Source organism: Oryctolagus cuniculus, chromosome 1 (assembly GCF_964237555.1).
Source record: "Oryctolagus cuniculus chromosome 1, mOryCun1.1, whole genome shotgun sequence".
NCBI lineage: Eukaryota > Metazoa > Chordata > Mammalia > Lagomorpha > Leporidae > Oryctolagus > Oryctolagus cuniculus.
Window position 1 is genome coordinate 124130568 of NC_091432.1, and position 23784 is coordinate 124154351.

At 39.7% G+C, this 23784-nt stretch overlaps 1 protein-coding gene across 10 annotated transcripts in view; it reads right to left on the bottom strand.

The window, feature by feature from the left end:
• Positions 1-23784, bottom strand: part of ZBTB44 (zinc finger and BTB domain containing 44) — a 66124-nt gene that overhangs the window by 19822 nt on the left and 22518 nt on the right. For 7 of the 10 annotated variants that reach the window (XR_011385051.1, XR_011385055.1, XM_070065646.1 and 4 more), the window contains exon 2: positions 11774-12847. The exons of the other annotated variants lie outside the window; for them this stretch is intronic. Coding sequence is in view for 5 of the 7 variants with exons in the window: in XM_070065646.1 (XP_069921747.1) it covers positions 11774-12791 (1018 nt within the window). In the remaining 2 variants the exon portion in view is untranslated. The remainder of the gene's footprint in view (positions 1-11773; positions 12848-23784) is intronic. 10 annotated transcript variants of the gene reach the window in all.

The following is a 23784-nucleotide window of genomic DNA, read 5'->3' on the forward strand; positions in this document are numbered from 1 at the left end:
TAAGTTTCCCCTCTTTGGAACTGAATTAGCTGAGACAGGTAAATTTCCCATTTAAGTTTTCCCCCAACAATCTAATCCCTTTTAAGGTATCCAAAATTATTTAATCATTTGTGCTGGAAAATTTGTGACAGTATTAATTTTTCCTTGACTTTTAAAGAATATTAAACATAATTTATTTTTTGTTTATGATTCACAGCCACCATTGTGGACACCAATTCTTACACTGCATCTGAATGCAATGATACGCTCAGGCTCATCAGAGCAGCAGACTGTGTGCATTCACATTTATCCCCAGTGGCACCTCTATTCTTCCTGGACTCCCTCCCCCTCCCCCACAATCCTACTCCTACTGAGGTGTTCAGCATTTCTGCACATGCCTTTTCTCTTTCCCTTACCATAAAATACGCTTTTGCTTTATGTCTATTTATCCAAACTATCCTTGATCTTTCTGATTTGTTTTTAATCTAGACATGAGACAGAAAACCAGATAATGCTGCATTTTATTTCAGAAAGAACTGTTCATTTGTCAGTATCTTCCCATTTTCACTTTTTTTTCCTTCAAGAAAAGGGACTACACACTAATATTTCAGTCTGTCCTAGAATAAAGACTGGAAAATTCCCAATATTTGGACCACTTGACCAACATTGATATAAAAATTTATTTTAATAGCATTCTGAACTTTATTCAGATTACAAGTAATATTAAAGTTTATAGGCAAAGGTTTGCAAAAAACACTTGGACATGTATGATAAGGGCATGTCAGGGAGATTCATCTATTTGACATTTGCTTCTTACTACCAGGCAGGCTATATATGGACTATTTCTAGGAGATGGAAAAAAATCATATCGCTTTGGATTGATTCTAGTTTTGTCAAGGGTTTGTTTGAGGGGCAGGCACTTGACCTAGTGGGCAAGCTGCCATATGGGATGCCTACATCTGATGTATTGCTGAGATTCGAGTCCCAGCTCCGCTCCTGATTCTAGCTTTCTGTTAAAGCATGCCCTGGGAGGCAGCAAGTAATGGTTCAAGTAGTTGGGTCCCTGGCAGTCATGTGGGAGACCTGGATTGAGCTCCTGCTTCCTGACACTGGCATGGCTCAATCTTGGTCATTGTGGGCATTTGGGGAATGAATGAGCACATGATGGCTCTGTCTCTCAAATTAAGAAAAAAAAATAGTGCTCACTTCAGCAGCACATATACTAAAATTGGAAAAAAAGAGCACAAGATACATCTAAAACAAAACACTTTTTTTTTGGGGGGGGGGACAGGCAGAGTAAGACAGTGAGAGAGAGTGAGAGAGAGAGAGAGAGAAAGAAAGATCTTCCTTCTCCGTTGGTTCACCACTCAAATGGCCGCTACAGCTGGCGCGCTGCGGCCGGCGGTCGCACCGATCCGAAGCCAGGAGCCAGGTGCTTCCTCCCGGTCTCCCAAGCGGGTACAGGGCCCAAGCACTTGGGCCATCCTCCACTGCCTTCCCGAGCCACAGAAGAGAGCTGGAATGGAAGAGGAGCAACCGGGACAGAATCCGGCACCCCAACCAGGACTAGAACCCAGGGTGCCAGCGCCACAGGTGGAGGATTAGCCTAGTGAGCCACGGTGCTGGCCAAAACACTCGTTTCTACATGCTAAAATGTCATCTAAACTTTGCCTTTTAGGTCCCCAATTCAGGGGATAGTGAGCACACAAATATTAAAACAAAGGTGCTTTCCCCTCACTCAGGGCTATTAAATGCACCAGAAGCTACAAGTGAAAAACCACTCCAAGCTAAACAAAGGGTTAAAACCAAAGAGATATTTAGAATTCTATCCATGCCATTGATATCACAACACAAAAACAATTTTACTGCTTATGCAATTATTAGCAAAAAGAAATTGTAACTTTTTCTCTCTACAGATGATGGTTTTTTTCTACACAAGTAACAGTGAATTGTAATTTCAACTGAACTGACTTAACAGCAGGATATATAAACAATATTACTTTCCAGGTGTGATATTCACGTTTCTTAAATTATTAAAATGAACTTCTCTTTCGACACTACTGGCTAAGAATTCAGTACAGACCCTTGCCACTGATGAAACAGGAAAGCTGAATTTTAGACAATCTTTCACCAGTCTGGAGTGCTGTATGACAGCTACTGCTGCTGCATTACACACAAGCTGCCACAACCACGCTTCAGGGACTCACAAAAACCCTCCTGGCAGTGACAACTACAGTGGTCATTTCCTACTGAGCATTACCATGTGCCAGGCACTGTCTGATTTTCAGTCCAGTATTTCACACTTAATACTTGTAAAAGAGTTAAGCAGCCCCTAACATTCAGAGACTGGCCTGGCAGTTGTGAATGGGACAGGCACTCACACACAGGCCATAATGGTCTTCTATTGGACATAAACAAGCTCATGGAACACCACTATCAGCACAGGTCACTCTGTGACCCCATATTCAATGGGACAAACAAAACAAAAACCACCATTGTATACACGGACAAAAACAAGGTCACTGTGTATATACTACCAAACATCCCTCTCTTTCTAGCTAATATGACTGATTGCTCTTGTAGGTTCACTTTTTTTTTTTTTTTTTTTTAAGATTTATCTTATTTGTTTGAAAGGCAGAGTGACAGAGAAAGAGGGAAAGACACAGAGAGAAAAAGACCTTCTTTCTGCAGCTGACTCACTTCCCGAATGGCCACAACTATTAGCTGTCACAAAACACACTGAACACTGGAGTAAGGGAAAGGGTTTATTGGGGAACACCCAACAGACCGGACTGATGGGACGGCGAAGGGAAAGAGGGAAAAAGAGAGAAGGAGACTGTAAGAGAGAGACAGAGAGAGAGAGACGAGAGGAGGAGAGGAACCAAGAGAGCAGGAGAGAAGCCAAGAGAAAAGAACCAAGAGGGTTCATATTCAGGAACAGGCCCTTTTAAAACTGCCTGAGGGCGGGCAGGGAAGCAGGAGCAGCAGCTAATCCCATTAGGATGGGGGTAGAGCTTGACCACAGAGGTTGGGCCATGTGGCCACCTGACTAAAGCTGCGCCAGTTTCCTAACAACAACGACTGGAACAGGGAGAGGCAACCTCTTACTGAGCAGCCCTAGTTCTCAAGATATATGATCTCTCTTGTTGCAATAACCTCAATTGGGAAAGCCATCTTAAAATGTCACATGGTGGGGCTGATGTTGTGGTGCAGCAGGATGAACTTCTGCCTATGACGCCAGCAACCCATATGAGTGCAGGTTCGAGTCCTGGCTGCTCCACTTCCAATCCAGCTCCCTGCTAATGCACCCTGGGAAAGCAGGGGAAGATAGGCCGAATATTTGAGCCCCTTCACCCATGTGAAGGACCCTGATGAGGTTCTAGGCTTCTGGCTTCAGGCTGGCCCAGCACTGATCACTGTGGTCATTTGGAGAGTGAACCAGAGGATGGACAATCTCTCTCTGTCTCTCCCTCTAACTCTGCCATTCTATTAAATAAGTCTTAAAAAAAAAAAAAAAAAAAAAAAAAAAAAGAAAGAAAACTTCACATGGCGTGGCATGAATGAACCACAGAAGCCATCAGAATAGACCACACATCTATATAATCCCATTTACATGAAATATCCAGAATAGGCAATTCTATGCACACAATAGAGTATATAGAAGTGGTTGTGAATATACTAAAAACCACTATATACTTTACATGGATGAATTTAAGTTGGTGTGACATTTCAGCAAATATGTTCAAAACTTTATTTATAAGGACTTTTTGAATTTTGTGTCTTCCTCAGAACTGCTCTGCTTGATTTCATGTGCCCAGAATCAGGAGGGTGTTCTTGTTTTTCGTCTGTACCCTGATTCACGACAACTGACCTTTAGCCAAGGCCTGGAAACAAAAAAATTACACACTATTCTGACAGACTGCTGCAGTTTTCATGGGTTGTCTCATTCTAAAACTGCGTCTTGTCCAGGCCAAACACCTGCTCCCTTCATGTTTTCCTCACTGTAACACTAACTTGTACACTAATTTCCAGGCCAACCTAAAACGGCAAGTGGCCATTTTTGGAGAGCTTATGACATGAACAAGATTGTGCAACTGAGATGATCAATGCTATCAACATGGAATGATAATTTTAAGTATGGCTCTGGATGTTTCCAATGCATGATCTTCTTGTCAACGTATAGTCTACAAGGGCAGGAACCAAGCACTGAGGTTTTATTTATTTATTTATTTTTATTTTTAATAAGATTATTTGAAAGGCAGAGTGACAGAAAGAGACATAGATCTTCCATCTGCTGGTTCTCTCCCCAAATAGCTGCAATGGCCAGGCTAAAGCCAGGAGACTGGAACTCAATCTGGGTCTCCCATATGGGTGGCAGAAACCCAAGTCTTTGGGTCATTCTTTCACTGCTTTCCCTGATGCATTATAGGGAGCTAGACTGGAAACCGGAGCAGCCAGGACTTGCACTGGTGCTACAATATGGGACGACCACATTACAAGCAGCAGCTTAGCCTGTGGCCCCACACCTCAGCTCCAGCACTGCTGGTCTTTTTAAGTTCCTTCAGGATAGGCGGTTGGAGCTGCTGTTAGGTTCTGCTTGGGATGCCTGCATCGAAGCATACTGGAGTGTTGGTATCAAGTCCCAGTTCTGCTTCCGATCCCAGATTCCTGCTGATGAACACCCAGAGGGGCAGCAGGGGATGGGCTCAAGTATCTGGGTTCTGGCCACCTATGTGGGAGACATAGATGGAACTGTGGGCTCTAGCTGTTCTGGGCATTGGAGGAATGAGCCAGTGGATGAAGATCTGTCTCTGCCTTTCAAATAATAAAAATCAATTAAAACAATAAAACAAAACTCTAGTGAGCTATGTAGTTTGTTCTGGTTATTGTGTATTCTCAGGGTATGCTGAAACTCTTTCAGGCTTTCAAGTCATACTATAAAAGAAGGAAAACAATTGTTTTTATATTTCTCACTACAGGAATTCCAATTTGTTCCTCTACTAATAGGACTACATATTACACAAATATGGTTGTCAAAGAACTCCCTAAGTTTTATCTTTTACACATATTTTCCACTGACTTTATCATCCACAAACTTAAAAAAATTCTAAAACTAAGAGTGGTCTTCAAATAGTTCATAGAATTTGTCTATTTTGAAAAAAAAAAAAAAAAAACTAGGTACAGATTTCAAAATAGTTGCAGTGAAATAAACTTTTAATTTTCCATGAACTTTTTGAGGTACCCTTGTGTAAATATCAAAGTACTTAAAAACTCTCAAATTTACATAGCCAAAGTACTGTAAATCTCTAAGAAGATAAATTGTAATAACTGATAATTTTACTTTAAGTTCAACCCTATTACAAACTAACATAACTGAATACTACAAGAGATGTCTTATATGATGTCTTTGGCACTGTCACAGTCAAGAGCTGTATTTGAAAACATTGATTTAGGGCCAGCGCCATAGTGCACAAGGTTAATCCTCCGCCTGCAGCTCCAGCATCCCATATGGGTGCTGTTTCTAGTCCCGGTTGCTCCTCTTCCAGTCCAGCTCCCTCTGTGGCCCGGGAAAGCAGTGGAAGATGGTCCAAGTGCTTGGGCCCCTGCACACACATGGGAGACCAGAAGAAGCACTTAGCTCCTGGCTTCGGATTGGCATAGCTCCGGCTGTTGAGGCCATTTGGGGAGTGAACCAATGGAAGGAAGACCTTTCCTCTCTGTCTTTCTCTCTGTCTGTAACTCTACCTGTCAAATAAATAAATAAAATCTTAATAAAATAAAGAAAACATTCATTTAATGACTTAAAATTTAGAGTTTTGGTCTTTTGGAAGATACATCAAAGGAAAGGAACTTATCATGTACCATTCACTGAGTTAGTAAAGCTTCAAGGTATAGATCATTGGCTTCCCACTTTCTCAAGTTAAAAGACATACATCTTATCTTCCTGACTAGTCTGTGTCATTCCATGGTACAACCTTAAACTATGGATTCTGAGACATTCCCCAGCAGATCCTGAGCTTCTACTCAAGATAACAAAACCCTATCACTTTCTAATGCTTCAGGACTTTCCTGACCCTTTGCTTTGCTACTATTCTTGCCAACTAGTAGGACCACTCACCTTCATCCTGCTTTTGACTGCCAAAGATCTCCTTTTCTCACTTAAGGAAAAACTCTTAAATGTTTTTCCCCAAAACATAGCAACTGTGCTGAATTTAATAGATCACTGCATCTATTATCCGTCATCTGACCTTGGTGACAGGAATTTAATAGCTGTCCCTTTCAACGTTTCAGAAGGGAGATCTCCTTTTATAGGCCCTTCTGGTTTTAAAGTTTCCCTTACATCAGTAATCCCAACACTCATTCCTGTAAAAATTGGACCTTGAATTCACATCATCAAAATGCTTCTGCTTAAGTCATTACAGTCCTACTGGCAAGACCAATCAGAAAGACACTAATACCAGCGTTATCCGATTATCCTGTTCTCTTCAGAGTTGCTTCAGTTTGCTTTGTAGAAACAGTTTAATTCCTCAAGGAATTTGTCCATGGTAAGGGACACAAAACTGCCTTACTCCTGTTATTACAATTACAGTCCTAACACTTTCACCATTAGAATAAACCACTAGGATACATGTTTCTACTAGAACGTATCCTGTGTCTGTTACTGATTTTCTGATAGTAAATCTACCTTCCCACTGGTTCAACTACAGGTTGAGTCCGTGGGAGTATCTGGCTGGAAGAAATTAACATAATAAACAGGCACAGGGGATCCGCTTCAAGACCCTTGGGTGGACACCTGAAATCATGAATAATACTGAACCATATATATATATATTACACAGTTTTTCCTACACATATATATCTATGATAAAGTTTAATTTATAAATTAGGCACAGTAAAACAATAAAGTACAACAATTAGAACATACTGTAATGACAGTAGTGAACATGGTCTAACTGAACCTCAGAAAGTTCCTTGAACACAAGCACTCTGACAGCCAAGATGGTTATCTGACAAGACACTCTCTGACAACCAAGATGGCTTCTAAGTGACTAACGGGTGGGTAGCATATATAACATGGATATGCTGGAAAAAGAGATGATTCATTTTTCAAGTAGGATGGAGTGGGACAGCAGGAAATTGCATCATGGTACTCCAAAGGGGTGTAATTTAAAACTTAGGAATTGTTTATTTCTGGAATTTTCCAGTTAATATTTTCAATATTACTATTACATTTATGGTTACAGAAACTGGTGAGGTTAAGTGACTTGATCAAAATTACATTAAGTGCCAAAAAGTAGTAGCAGTACCCAGATTTGTTTGAGTCCTGGGCCCGAACTTCTAATCATGTTACATTGCTTTTCCATATGATCATTGTTACAATTCAACCATTCCTCTAGCTGCTCACCTAAACAAGTTTACTCAATTTTCAAATTATGTACCTTGAGACCAGAGCTGTGGCATACTGGGTTAAAGCTGCTGCCTATGGTGCTGGCAACCCATATGGGCGCTGGTTTGAGTCCCAGTTCTTTACTTCTGATCCAGTTCTCTGCTATGGCCTAGGAAAGCAGTAGATGGCCCAACTGCTTGGGCCCCTGCACACGGGTGGGAGACCCAGAAGTAGCTCCTGGCTCCGGATGGGCTCAGCTCTGGCTGTTGTGGCCATTTGGGGAGTAAGCTAGCAGATAGAAGAACTCTCTCTGTAGCTCTTTCAAATAAATAAAATAAATCTTCTAAAAACATTATGTATCTTAACTAACCTTTATATCACTTTAATAAAAGAAGACTTTTAGAGTCTAGAATTCTTTAGCAAATGCAGTAAAGTGCAGATTATCTAGAACTATTTATGTGTCTTCTGGATTTCCTGATAATTGAAAATGGCAAGATAGACAATGAAGTCATTATCATGAAACTGTCTTGGAATTTTTTTTTAAGATTTATTGAAAGGCAGAGTTAGACAGGGAGAGGGAGAGATCTTTCATCCACTAGTTCACTCCTCAAATGGCAGCAACAGCTAGCCAGAGCTGGGCAGATCTAAAGCCCGGAACCAGGAGTTTCTTCTGGGTCTCTTACATGGGCGCATGGGCCCCAGCTCTTGGGCCATCTTCCTCTGCTTTCCCAGGCACATTAGCAGGGAGCTGCATTTTAAGTGGAGCAGCCAGGATGTGAACCAGTGCCCATATGGAATGCTTGGTCAGAGGTACCAGCTTTACCTACTATACCACAGCACTGGTCCCAGACAATTTGTTCTTAAACTTCATCAAAAATTGATGGCCTCATCTTTTGTGTAGTAAGACTCAAGTAAACTCTTATAGAAGTATTCTTAAGGAATACGGAAAAAAGGTACCATGTATAGCTCCCTTTTTTTCTTCTACATTTATTGACTGCCTACTATTAATACCCAAGGAATTAATTTTTTTCTTGTATGACTTTGTTTCAGTGTATAAACTAAGAATTAAGACAGGTTTGAGAGTGGTTAGTATGAGGTCTTCAAAAAGTTCAAGGAAAAAGTGCACAATCTTTAATGTCTTCAAAAATTTGTTGGAGCTACCTTTGTAGATTTGCTACGAAGGCAAGGAAGAAAATTCTATCTAGATTATTTCATTAGATGATATTCCTAATGGAGATATAACTATGTCTGCCTTATAACAGAATCCACATTTGTAGTAATATTATATTGATAGAAAAATTCTACTTATATTAAAGGTTATTCCATTTATGTTCATTAGTTTTTATACAACCATGTAATAAGATTATAAAGGCAAAATTTGAGTGGTGAGATATTTAGTTTGATTAATATTTGGCTTTCTAAGTTCTCAAATAAGCGATCAAAAACTTGGATCATAACAACAAATGCAATGATCTCCTGTCATTAAATATTTTATCAGAAGGGTGTTCACTTACATTCTTTTAAAGTAGCCTGATCTCAATTTAGGAATAGAACCATTAGTGGGTATTATGGGTAGAACTGTGTCCCTCCAAACGGTACATTCATGTCTTAACCCCAACTTCTTATGAAGATGACCTTATTTAGAAATAGGGCCTTTGCAGATGTAATCAAGTTAACATGAGGTCATACCGGATTTGGGTGGGTCCTAAAACCAGTGATTAATGCCCTTATACGGAGCAAGATTTACAGCCAGAGACAAGACAGACACACAGAGGTGGTCATGTGAAGACAAAAGTAGAAATTGTTATGCAGCTATAATCCAAGGAATGTCAAGGATTATTGGCATCTGCCAGAGGTGAAGAGCCAAGGAAGGATCCTTCCCTACAATCTCCAAAGGGAACAGTCTTGCTGACTGACACTTTGACTCTGGGCTTCTGGCTTCCTCAACTGTGAGAGGATCAATTTTTGTTGTTTTTAACAATCCAATTTGTGATTCTTTGTTGCAACAGCCCTGGAAAACTTTCACAGTGGGGCTGACAGAATATATCAACAAAGTTAAGATGGTCTTCTGGTTCCCTGGTCTTCTGAAGAGATCCTCTTTATCATCTATTGTTGACTCTTCTTCTATCCCTTCTCAATCCCAACTACAGGTATTTTCCAAAGATTAGTCCTTTCTTTTAGGCTCTTACATATTTTTCTATTGACACTAAATCTGACACTACTAAAAGAAAAGTACCAAACTATTTATTTACTATTCCTCATTTTTCAAATACTTTGACATGATATTGCTTGGTTACCACTCAAGCACAATTTATACAGAATTGACCCTGTTGATTTACTCTTAAAAGTGGAGGTTCCTACTACCTTACACTGATTTTCATATTGCAGTTACGGCATTATAGACACTAATATATCATCAATTATGATCGCTGTTTTTTCATACCACTAAGAAAGAAAAAGCTGAAACAGTACCACCTGTAAGACAGATCTGGATTCAGGGATGATAAAATATGAAAAACTGTGCCTTAGCACCAATAAATACAGTAAAATGTTATCACTACTTCCTCGTCATCCAGAGTACTTTGACCCTTCCTGTTCTCTCAATGTATTACCAGACTTTATAGAGTTAACATTTTCCATGAACTTTCTGAAGACTCCTCTATACTCAATACTTCAAACAGTATTGTTTCTCCTTTAAAAAGTCCTGAAGTATCATTTTCCTTAGTTTTACTCTTCATTCACAATAATTGTATTGTAACTAGTTTTTAAGCCTGTCTCTGCACAGATAATCCCCCTGCATATCATACCAAACTAATTTTCTTTAAGTACCTGTATGTTTTATTTTTATTTCCTCTAAGGCAGACCTACCTTGGATACTTGGCCACATGTATGTGGCAGACAGTGCTAGTTAAATAATCAATATTCATTCCGTTCCAATTTTGTTTCAGGCAGTTATGTACCCAACTAATATACATTTATCTTTTTAGATTCCCTTGTAGCTAGGAAAGATCACATGACATAGACTGGCAGAAATTATTTAGGGACTTCTGGTGTACTGGCCAGCTTTTCATCATTGTCAACATGTATCTGAGAGAAGTTACCTCTGAAGGCAGGTCTATTTTGGCTCACAGTTTTGGAGGCTCACAGTCCAAGATCAGGCAGCTCCACTGGTCTAGAGTCTCATGAGGGTGGTGGATGGCAGATCAAGTAGAAGGATCACATGGCAAGCCAGGAAGCAGAGACAGGAAACACTTATCTTATGTCTTTGTGGGTCTTTACTCAGAAAGCCACCATGATTAAATCATGGGGCTCCACCCTAGCAACCTAATCCAATCCAACCCTTTTTCAGAGGCCAACTCTCAGACACCATATCTGGATTCAGTCTCCACTCCCTTTAGTTCAATTAACTAATAACTTTGGTGTTTAAACATGAGTTGAGGAAGCATCTGGAATGCTGTGTGTGCCTTCCTGATACAAACACTGTCCCTTTCTAGAAAGAAAAGTTAGATAAAAGGAGCATCTTGTAACCAAGAAGTACACTTAACATATGGATGAAACTTAAAAATTACAGACAGCAGATTATCAGCTTTGGACCTCCTATTTCTCAACATTTTATGTAGTAAAAATAAAATATTAGGTAAAGCCATTGTAGATGGGATTGTCATACTTGTATGCAACTCTAATTTAAACTAGTGCCAAAGGACCTCCCCAACCTGAGCCACTCCTTAATGTCTTCTCTCCCATTCACTACTCCCCAAGCTTGCAGGCATCGCGCTCCATGTACATCATTTTCCATCAGATTCATTGCTTACCAAGCATAAAATGTCCTCTACACTTTTGGGTTTGCATGTATGCCATGCCCTGTGCGTTTATAAAACTTCATAGAAATATCATTCCTTCATTTGGGCAACATACTTATTGTGTGAAACTCAGCTCCTTTGTTGCATTCTAATGCTTTGTTCATACCTCAACCTAAGCACTTGTAAGAGTTCACTGTAATCATTTATTTATACATCTGCTTTTCCAACTAGACTATTAATTCTTTTGTTTCAGGAACTAATGTATCACCAATATTATGGCACAAGGTAAGTTTTCAATAAATATTTTAATGAAGAATAAAACACTAACTGGATCTTTTTTTTTTGGCTTTCATAGTCATTTGTAATTTGTATCTCTGCCTTTGTACCATCAGATACTGTTCAACTATTTCTTTCTTCCCCAATGCATAATTTGTTAAAAAAAAAAAAACCATACTGCCAACAGCATCTTTAAAAAATCCAGTTACTATGTTTTATTCTTCTTTGTATTTCCTGTAAGAACTGAGCACAAAATGTTGTATCTAATAAGAACTTAAAAACTTCTGAGTTGACTTTACAGTACCATGGAAAAATACAGAAGACATTGTACCTATGGAGGAAGACTGTGGGCTAATCAGAAGGTCCTCTTGGACTTGTTCACTTCCTGGCACTGTCTGCTGATCACTCAGGGAACTCTGAGACGCACTGACAGGCTGGGACACTTCCTCATGAACCTCCTCATCACTCAACCTTTCTACTTTGACCCGGACATCTTCTTCAGTACCCAAAGGCAAGGCAGTTTTTGTGCTCTCACAAGTCACATAATCAGTCATTCTTCTACCTGCCTCAGATGGGCCAGGTAATTCTAAAGTCCGGGTATTTTCTGCCTGCTTAACCTTCTCAGGCTGAATCCTTCGATCAATTCCAAAAGGAAAAGTCCAGGGAAAAGCTAAAGAAGAGTCAACTGGTTGACTTCTATTTTCTGAGTAGGAAGCTGTAGAATTCAACACCTGGGGTGAACTTGTTTGTGTGCTACACTTTACAGGGCTTTCAGGAGACATAACAATATAGCTTTTGCGCTTTCTCCGGGATTCTCGGCAGACAGGAATGGTTCGTTCTACCACACTGCACTCTGAAGACACTGGAGAAATGCTTCCATCTCGAGAAGTAAAATTGCAGTTAGAATTATTTTCTTGTCCAGCATCTAGGCCCTTTTCTGGTTGGCTATTGGGTGTATTCCATAAAATGCTTGATTTCATGAATTCCGAACAGGTACTAGCAACACTAAACATTTGCATATAGCTTGCTGCAGCTAAAACATCAATAATATTTTCTGTGTTAATTGACAGAGTGGCTGTATAAGCGTATTCTAAAAGGGGTATAAAGCCAGTCACCGTGACATGATGCAGATCCAACACATTCTTGTTCTCATCCTCTGCTTGGCCTACAAGTTTGGTGCGAAAGAAATCACTGCAAGCTGCTAGTACCACCTTATGTGCCCGGAAGATTTTGTCCTGGACACGAATAGTGATATCACAAAAATGTCCATCATTTCGCAGCATATTTAGCTTTCCAAGCATTTCCTGGCTGTGGGAAGAGGAACTATGAGTAAATGTTTTCACACCCATCTTTTCCTTCCTCTTCTACAGATGCTCTTCAAGGATGCAAATGAATCAGAAATGTCCTAAAAAATACATAAAATAAAGCATTAATTGGCAGTTTAGTAGCTGGAATAGAAGGCGATTTTACATTTTTTCATGTGGCCACTGAGCTGAACAAAAAAGCTAAGTAGTGAAAGAGAAATTTCAAATTAAGAAATATATTAAACTATATCCCCCACCTATCCTCTGAAACTGTCCAATCTGTAGAATCAGTGAACTAGTGTTTTAATGAGCTGCAGTTTTAAATAACAGTTTATAAATAATGACAATTACAGAGTGCTTTCCATGCATCAGAGACTATTCTAAATGCTTCACATCTGAACTTGTTGATTTTCATGATTATCTGTTAGTAGGTACGTTGCTACTTCTTTCTCTAAATGTGAGCATGCAATGGGCAATGCCAGTTCACACATTAAAACAATCCATTACATAATCATCCCTCTGAATGTTCTATGCAAGGGAGAATGTATGGAGAAAAGAAAAAAACACCCTAAAGATTTCAAGATGAATAATAAAAAAAAAGGTAACCGAATATTCTGAGAAGACAAAATGAAAAATCTAGGACTGGTTCCTATCTGATATCACAACTTTAAGGATAAAAGACATTAAAAAAAAAAATCCCTGTACCAAGGCGGCCAGATATAAGTTCACTGAACTATCTTGACCATAATCAGCAAAAGCAATTCAAATATAAACCTGCTCCACATGCCCTTCCTGAAGACATGTATTCACCATGAAACACCGTGCAGCTAAAACTGGTCTAAGCAAATCATCATTAACATATATTTACTGATTTCTCTCACAGGAATGAGAGGAAGAAGGAAATGGGAGGGCTATATATAAAATGTTTTGTTAATTTGCTGCAACCTAGGAAACTGGCATCTGCTTTTCAAAGTCAGGCCATGATGAGTGCTTATTTTGACTGGGGTCCTGTGGCTGAGGGAGGAAACATGCCTTCAGAGAAATTGATACAGCCACAGTCCAGGGACCATATGCACCAACAAAGGTATGAAAGCAAGAAATCATCCTGTTTGGAGAACATGTACAACGAGATGTTAAACCAGTTCCAACTCAATTTTCACGGGGGCTCCAAATTTGTACTACATTCCCAAGTGAGGTACAAGACCACCAATGAAAGGAGGTAGTGGAAAACTATTTTCCAATCTTGTGTTATATCCATCTTCAACAACTTTGAACATTCACAACATTCAAAAAGGATTTTGACTGAGCATAATCAGTGTTACAGGTTCCTACTCCACTCCCTCCTACAGCCCTGCAAAGCAGCAGCATATTTGCCTTTTGTCTCAGGTCTATGAAAAATGTGTCACGCCAGAAAGAACTCTGATGAGTCTGACTTAAACACCTGGCCAGGACCAGGAAGCACTCTAACTTCCAGCAGTACACAAAAGCTACACTGGAGTAGTTGAGAGCACTGACCCTGCAGCCACAATGCTGGATTTGCATATTGGTTCTACCATTTATAGCTATGTGATCTGAGGCAAATCACTTAACCACCTGTATTCTAGTTTCTTACTCAGTAAAATAGGGACACAACAACCTACCTCATAGAGTTCCGGGGTTAAGGGACTCAAGATATATTAAGTGCTTCAAAGGGTAACTAGCAACTTAATTAATGGTGCTATTGGTACTGCTATCACCACTAAAAGACCCTTTCTTCTTTAACCTCTGCCTCTTCTAAACCAATTACGACAGAAACCAGACTCAAAAAATAGAGAGGAGAAAAAAAAGTGCAAAGTGTGGGAAGACAGAAAGAAAAAGGAAGCAAATCAAACCTTACCCTTCCACTGCAAGCCTGCAGTAGGCCAGAAGAGGAGAGAGACCTTTAACTTTGAATTAAGTTAAATGGACAACAGAAGACAAAAATAAAATATGATGAGTACCTATTGCCAATTTATGCTTGCTCAAATTAACAGTGACACAAATTTGGTACACAGTCTGACATGGCTGGAGGAATGACAGGAAGATGAAGATTAGACTGGGAAATGCCTTTCAGGTCATATACTTGTTACATGCATTTCCCAACACATGTCTATGGAGATTCAGTCCCGTGATAAACTTACCACATACTATACACAACACAGGCAGTGAAATATGCCAAAGGATAAATGTTTCATTAAATTTTGATCTGCTAAGTGCCCATACCATTAATTATAAAAGTTAAAATTTGGAGAAAAAGTTGCAACTTGAATTCATAATTTAAAAATTTTAATTAAATATTATAAACTGATAATGCAATTAATTTTCAGCAATGAATATCCCCAGCATCTTTTCCCAGTAAAAAGAACCATAGTGAGTCAGTGCCGTGGCTCACCAGGCTAATCCTCCGCCTTGCGGCACTGGCACACCGGGTTCTAGTCCCGGTCGGCGCGCCAGATTCTGTCCCGGTTGCCCCTCTTCCAGGTCAGCTCTCTGCTGTGGCCAGGGAGTACAGTGGAGGATGACCCAAAGTCCTTGGGCCCTGTACCCCATGGGAGACCAGGAGAAGTACCTGGCTCCTGCCATCGGATCAGCGTGGTGTGCCGGCCACAGCACACCAACCGCGGCGGTCATTGGAGGGTGAACCAACGGCAAAGGAAGACCTTTCTCTCTGTCTCTCTCTCTCACTGTCCACTCTGCCTGTCAAAACAAACAAACAAACAAAAAAACAAACAAAACAAACCATAGTTTTTTTTTTTTTTTTTAAGATTTATTTATTTGAAAGAGTTACAGAAAGAGGGACAGAGCAAGCAAGAAAGTTAACAGCGAGATCTTCCACCTGCTGGCTCACTCACTCCCCAGATGGCTGCAATGGCTGGAGTTGGGCTGAGCCAAAGCCAGGAGCTTCCAGGTCTCAAGTACCTGAACTGTCTTCCACTGCTTTCCCCAGGCACATTAGCAGGGAGCTGGATCTTAAGTGGAGCATCTGGGATTTAAACCAGTGCCCATATGGGGTGCCAGCATCACAGGTGGCAGCTTTACCTACTATGTTACAACACATGGTTCTTTAGAGAGACCATTGATCCTATGTCAGAGGCAGTAAATTTTCACCTGGAGCATCTTGACCAGAGAGCAAGGAAATTATCAAAGATTGCTAGGGTTTTGTCAAAACTCACATCAGGGGCTGGTGTCGTGGTGCAGTGGGTAAAGCCACTGCCTGTAGTACCAATATTCCACATGGGTCCCAGTCAGAGTCCTGGCTGCTCCACTTCTGATCCAGTACCCTGCTAATGCACCTGAGAAAGTACCAGAAGATGGCCCAAGTTCCAGGGCGCTTGTACCCACGTGGGAGACTTGGAAGAAGCTCCTAGCTTTGGCCTGGCCCAGCTCTAGTTATTGTTGACATCTGGAGTATGAACCAGCATATGGAAGCTCTCTCTCTGTAACCCTCCCTTTCAAATAAATAAATAAACCTTAAGAAAAAAAATCAATTTGAGAAGGCTGCTAATGGTAAAAAATTATGATGTAGCACCTAAGATGACTTTTTCGATATCTGCATCCTGTACTGGACTGTATTCAAGTCCCAGCTCCGCCCTGGATTTCAGCTTTCTGTCAATGTGGATCCTGGAAGGCAGCAGGTGATGGCTCAAGTAACTGTCCCTACCACCCACATGGGAGACCCAGAATGAGTTCCTGGCTCCTGGCTTTGACCTGGCCCAGCCTCTGCAGCTGTAGGCATTTGAGGGGATAGAACCAGTGGATGAAAGCTTTTTTTCACTAATACATAAATTAGAAAAAGAAACATATCTAAATTCATGAGGTCATATGCACTAGAAATAAAAATAACAATCCTAACTCATTACCTTTAAAAGATACTATTGAACCAAATAATTATTTTGAAAACTGGCTTTAAAAAGAAGGAAATATAAATGGTACTGAGTCATTCAACAATATGAAGGAGTTCTCTCTCTTTTTTTTTTTTAAAGGATTTTATTAATTTATTTGAGAGGTAGAGTTACAGACAGTGAGAGGGAAAGACAGAAAGGTCTTCCCTCTGTTGGCTCATTCTCCTAATGGCCACAACAGCCACAGCTGCGCTGATCCGAAGCCAGGAGCCAGGTGCTTCTTCCCGGTCTCCCATGCAGGTGCAGGGTTCCAAGCACTTGGGCCATCCTCCACTGCTATCCCAGGCCACAGCAGAGAGCTGGACTGGAAGAGGAACAACTGGGACTAGAACCAGCGCCCACATGGGATGCTGGCGCTGCAGGTGGAGGACTAACACAGTGTGCCACGGCTCTGGCCCCAAGGAGTTCTCTCTCTACAGAACTACTATGGTTAATAAATGAAGGAACATTAGAAGATCACCATTTTGTGGAATTCCTTTCCTCACAAAGAGGGACTGCACATCAACAGTTTATATCTTCATGCACACATACTCTGAAGAAAACCTATCAAGTCTTTTAGATCCAACTACCAATTCACAGTAAATAGGAAGGTGACAGGAACATGTTAAGCTACACCACAGCAAAGCAAACAGCAAAATCTAGACTGAGAAACTCTACTAAGTTACTCTAGCTAGTAAACTGTAAGGTAAAAGATAGGAAGGGAAAACTAAAATAGGGAACACATAGATTAAGAGACTTAAAATATTTTATGAACCAATCATACCCTATCTTATTTGACACAAACATGTAAAAAGAAATCTCAGATGATAGGCTGGCGCCGCAGCTCAATAGGCTAATCCTCCGCCTGCGGCGACGGCACCCCGGGTTCTAGTCCCGGTCGGGGCGTCGGATTCTGTCCTGGTTGCCCCTCTTCCATTCCAGCTCTCTGCTGTGGCCCGGGAAGGCAGTGGAGGATGGCCCAAGTGCTTGGGCTCTGCACCTGCATGGGAGACCAGGAGAAGCACCTTGTTCCTGGCTTTGGATCAGCACGGTTGCCCGGCTGCAGTGCACCGGCTGTGGCGGCCATTGGAGGGTGAACCAATGGCAAAGGAAGACCTTTCTCTCTGTCTCTCTCACTGTCCACTCTGCCAGTCAAAACAACAAGAACAACAAAAAAAGAAATCTGAGATGATTTGGACACGTTTTCACTGAGCATTTGCCAATATCAAGAAATTATTTTTTATGTGGTAACATGACTACACATTTTATAAAACAGCTTTAAGATATACTTCATGCATACGTAATTCATCCTTTTGAAGTCTACAACTTTTTTTCCCATAAAAACAGGTATGTACAACCATGATGATAACCAATTTTAGGATAATTTTTATTACTTCAAAAAGAAATCCTGCATAGTTTAGCTATTACCCTCCTCATCACACCCTCACCTTTGTGCTAGTCATATAGAACCACTAATCTACGCTGTCTATAAATTCCTCTGTTCAAGACTTCCATATAAGTGGAGTAATATGTGGACCTTGGGGCTCACTGTACTTCACTCAGCAAGTTGTAGTAGTATCAGTGCTTCATCGCCTTGTACGGCCAAATCATTCTCCACTACACAGACTGAACACAGTTTGATTTTCCATTCATCAGCTGATGGACACTGGGGCTGTTTCCGTCATTTCCGGCTATTATGAAAAATGCTGTTATAAACACAGAGGTTTTTGTGTAGATGCATTTTCAGTCTTCCTAGGTACAAATGTAGGAGCGTAATTGGTGCGTTACATGGTAATTCTACTTGTTGGAGAAACTGCCAGATGTTTTCCAAAGCAGCTATACCCTTATATTCTTACCAACAGCAAGTCAGGCTGCTGATTTCACCACATCCTCACCAACACTCATTATCTGACATTTTGGTTCTTGCCATCCCAGTAGAGGTGCCGTGGTATTCTGTGGGTTTCCACTTTTTTGATGGTGTAGTCCTTGGAAGCGCATAAGTTGTCAGTGTTAATGAAGTCCAGTTTTTGTATTTTCTTTTGCTTTTTAGTGTCATATCTACAAATTCTCTGCCAAATACAAAGTCATGACTTACCCTCTGTTTTCTTCAGGAGATTTTATAGTTTTAGCTCCTACATTTTAGGTCTCTAATTCATTTTGAATTATTTTGTGAAGGGTCATTGTTTTGCATGTGGCTATCCAGTTGTCCCAGCACCATCTGTCAAAAAGATTTTTTTCTTCACTGACAGGTTTTGGCAACTTCCTGAAAATCAGTTTGACATATCTGTATGAGTTTATATCTGGATCTCTATTCTTATGCTTACCCTTGTAATAATACATTGTTTGATTGGTGTTGCTTTGCAGTAGGTTTTGAAATCAGGAAGCGGGATTCCTACTTTGTCCTTTATCAGTATTATTTTGGCCATTACAGGTCCCTTGCAATTCCATATAATTTTAGAATCAGGTTGCCAATCACCACAAAGAAGTCAGCTAGGATTGTGACAGGGATTGTGTTGAATCTATAGAACAGTTTGGGGAGTCTATTTTTCCATTTACTTTGATAGTCTTTATTTTGTTTCAGCAACGTTTTGTAGTTAGGAGAATGCAAGTTTCATAATTTCTTTGTCAGGTTTACTCCGAGGGTGGGCACTGTGGCATCATGGGTTAAACCGCTGCTTGTGATGCTCCCATCTCATACTAGAGTGCCACTGTGAGTCCCAGCTCCTCTACTTCAGATGGAAGTTGGTCGTAGATCTCTCTCTGCCATTCAGGTAGATGGAAATGAACAATTATTCCTAAGCATTTTATTCTTTTGATGCTACTGTGAATGAAACTGTCTTAATTTCATTTTTGATGGTTCATTGCACATATGTTAAGATATAGTTCTTTTATATACTGTAGGATTCCATTTACTGGTATTCTGCTGAGCATTTCTGCATCCATATTCTCATAGATACTGGTGTATCTTTTTCTGATGTCTTTGTCTAAACGACTTTAACACTAGACTCATAAAATGGAATGGGAAGGGTCCACTTCTGTTACATGGAAGAGTCTGTAAAGAATTGTTATTAGTTCATATGTTTGCTAGAACTCACATGAAACCATCTGAGCCAAAGATTTTCTTTGTGGGCATTAAAAAAAAATTACTCAGAGAGGTGGGGTGTCAGGGAGGGGTCAGGGTAGAGAATGAATATATTCCCATCTACTGATTCACTCTTGAAATGCCTGCAATGGTTGGGTCTGGGCTATACCAAAGCCAGGAGCTATCCAGGGTGGCAGTATCTCAACTGCTTGAGCCATGACCATTGTTTCTAAGTCTGCATTAGGAGGAAGCTAGAATCAGGAGCTGACACTGATCTAGGAGACGGGTGTCTTAAACTCCAGGCTAGATGCCCACTCCTGTGAGTAGTTTTACAATTACTAATTCAAACACTTTACTTGCCATAGAACCAGTCAGATGGTGACTTCTTGAAACAAAGTTTTACCCATTTCATCTATAATCTGTTGGCATGCAGGTGTTCATAAGTAGTCTTTCATTTCCTTTACCTTACTTCCTTTAGCTGTAGTTTGCTCTTCTTTTTCTAGTGTTGTTAGTAAAAAGTGAGGAAAATTAGGTTATTCATTTGAGATCTTTCTTCTGTCTTAATATAGGCATTTAACAATTAGAAATTTCTTTGCACTGCTATTGCAACATACCACACACATTTCTAAATCTTCAATTTTTTTTACCCTAAAATATTCTCAGATTTCCTTTTTGATTCATTTGTTATTTAGAAGTATGCTGCTTAATTTCCACAAATTTTTGAGTTTTCTGAACTTTGCCATGCTATTCATTGCTAATTTTATTCCATTTGGTTTCAGAACATACTCTGCACATTATTTCAACCTATTAAAATTTACTGAAGTCTGTTTTATGGCTTAGCATAGGTCTACAATGAAGAATGTCCATGTGTACATAAGAATGTATAACCTACTGCTGTTGGGTAGAGTGCACCACAGATGTCTGTCAGGTCTAACTAGTTTATAGTGTCTATTTACTTGTTGATTTTCTTGTTCTAAGTATCAGGCAAATATAGTGTTTATTTACTTGTTGATTTTCTCATCCTACGTATCATTCAAAGTGGTGTTACTGAAGTCTCCGACCATTAGTACTGAATTGCCTACTTCTCCGTTTGTCAGTTTTTGCTTCATGTATTTTGGTACTCTATTACTATGTTTATATTATATACATTTATATGATTTATAATCTACGTAATTTGTAAGTAATATGTTTATATATACATATTTATGCTTATAATTGTTACAACTCCTGATGGAATGACCTCTTTATCAGTATAAAATGCCTCTAGTAACATTTCTGGTTATAAAGCTTATTTGTTGGATATTAGTACAACTCCAGGTTTCCTGTGGCCACTATCTAAATATCTATATCAACGTGATTTACCTATTTACATCACATATCAATCTGTTCTTTTCTTCAAATCTAACAACACATAATTAGGTGATTTTTAAAAACCAATTTAACAACCCCTGCCTTTTGATTATCTAATTCATTTACATTTAACATTTGACACAGATTTACACTTGTCATTCTACTTCAATTCTATCTCCCATGTCTTTTTATTCCTCTAGTCTACCTTTTGCATTTTCTTTTGCATTAAGTGAATATTTTCTAATGTGACATTTAATGTATTTTTCATTATTTTTTAAGTTCTACTTTTAAAGTTGCTCTACGGTTTACAATATGCAGTTTGAATTATCAGAAATCAGCTCCAGATTTTTACTAGCCCGATTCAAGGGATATATTTCTATATAGTTCTATTCTTCCTCCTTCTTTCATAGTATTGTTATACATGCTGTTAGTAGTACAGACATAACATGTTGTTATAATTATTACTCTCTCTTCTGTGGTCATTTCCTTAGCCCAATAACAGTTCTGCTCTTACCCACTTTTTGTTTTGGGGTATGTGTGTCTGTGTGTGCTGTTATTGGCAAATATATTTACACATCTATCATATTTCTACATTACAGATCAACATTACAATTCACACAGATGTAAAATAACTTGCTTTTTAAATGAATTCCAACAAGAAAGAAGAAAAAGGTTCACTTACTTTGTTTACAGTAGTAACTGTCTGATTACATTGACTGATACACTTTGTTTTACTGTGTACATTCAAATTACCATGTAGTATTCATTTGCTTTTAGTTTCAGAAGACTCCTTCAGTAGTTCTTGTAAGATGGGTCTACTAGAAACGAATTCTTTTAGTTTCAACTGTGAAAGTTTTGATTTTGCCTTCATTTAAAAAAGACAGCTTTGTCGGGCCGTGGCTCACTTGGTTAATCCTCTGCCTGTGGCGCGGGGTTCTAGTCCCGATCGCTCCTCTTCCAGTCCAGCTCTCTGCTGTGGCCCAGGAGGGCAGTGGAGGATGGCCCAAGTGCTTGGCCCTGCACCCCATGGGAGACGAGGAGAAGCACCTGGCTCCTGGCTTTGGACAGGTGTAGCTCCGGCCGTAGCGGCCATTTGGGGGGTGAACCAAAGGAAGGCAGACCTTTCTCTCTGTCTTTCTCCCTCACTGTCTAACTCTGTCAAATAAATAAATAAATAAATAAATAAATAAAATAAAAAGACAGCTTTGTTAGGTATAACATTTTTGACTAAGGTTTTTTTTTCTTTGATCACTTTGAATATATGAATATGTTTTCCCATTACTCCCTGGCCTCCCCCACTTCTGAAAAGAAATCAGCTAGAAATCTTATCATGGTTCCATTTTAACTAAGTCATTTTCTTGCTGCTTTCAAGATTTCTCATTTTGACTTTCATCATTTTTACTATGATGTGTCTGTATATTTCTTTGTGTTTTTTTTTTTTTTAACTTGGAAGTTCACAGAGTTTCTTGAATGTGCAAGTCAGTTTTTTAAAAATACAGGGAGTTTTCTCTGTACATAATTTCTTTGAATATTTTTTCTGTGGTTACCTCTTCTCTTACTCCTTCTCCTGCTGGTATGCCTGTTATGTATTAGTGTGTGTAATGGTGTTCAGGATGGTATCCTACATTTTTCTGACTGTTCATGTATCTATTCTTTCTTTTTGGTTCCTGTTTGAATAATTGCTATTGATCTATGTACAAATTAACTTCTGCTAGTTCAAATCTATTGATAAGCCCTTCTAGAAAATTTTAAATTTTTTATTCTATTTTTCCATTCAAATATCATTATATGTTCTTTTACTTCTTAATCATATTTTTTTCTCTAGTTTGTGAACATAATTTTGAAGTATTTCAGGCTAAATCTGACATCTGGTATCCCTCTCACAGGCAGTTTGAGTTGTCCTTCCCCTCCAACCCTCAACCTTTTTAAAGGTGTCTCCTATAACTAGTAAGTGATAGGACACAAGGTCAATATAAGAAAGTCAATTATGGCAGCAAGTGTTTGGCACAGCTGTTAGGATGCTGCTTAGGGCACCTGTATCCCATTTCAGAGTGCCTGGATGCTCCACTTCTGATTCCAACCTCCTGCTAATGCACAGGTAAATGACAAGTAGGTGAGGATCTACCACTCTCATGTAAAACCTAGACTGAGTTCTTGGCTCCTAGCATCAGCCTGGCCCAATCCTGGCTGTTGAGGGCATTTGGCGAGTAAACAGGCAGAAGGGAGATCTAACAAGTAAAACTAAAATTTTAAAAGTTAAAAAAAGGTCAATTATATTTTTACATTATTCCAATAAGAAATCTAAGCTTAAACGTAATTATCAATACCAGCTCCAGGAAAAAATGAAAATATTTAAGTATAAATCTAATAATACATGTAGAGAATATGAGTGCATGTATAAAAATAAGAGACAAAAATAAGGGGTCAGCGTTGTGGCACAGTGGGTTAAGCTGCCACGTGCGATGCCATATGGACACAGGTTTGAATTCTGGCTGTTCTACTTCCCATCCAGTTCCCTGCTGATACACCTGGGAAAGCAGGGGCTAGATCACCCAAGCACTTGGGACCTTGCACCCAAGTGGGAGATCCGGAAAAAGCTCCTGGCTTCAGCTTGCCCCAGCCTCAGCTGTTGTGGCCATCTGGGGAGTAACCAGCAGATGGAAGACCTCATCTCTGTCTCTCCCTGTGACCTGCCTTTCAAATTAAA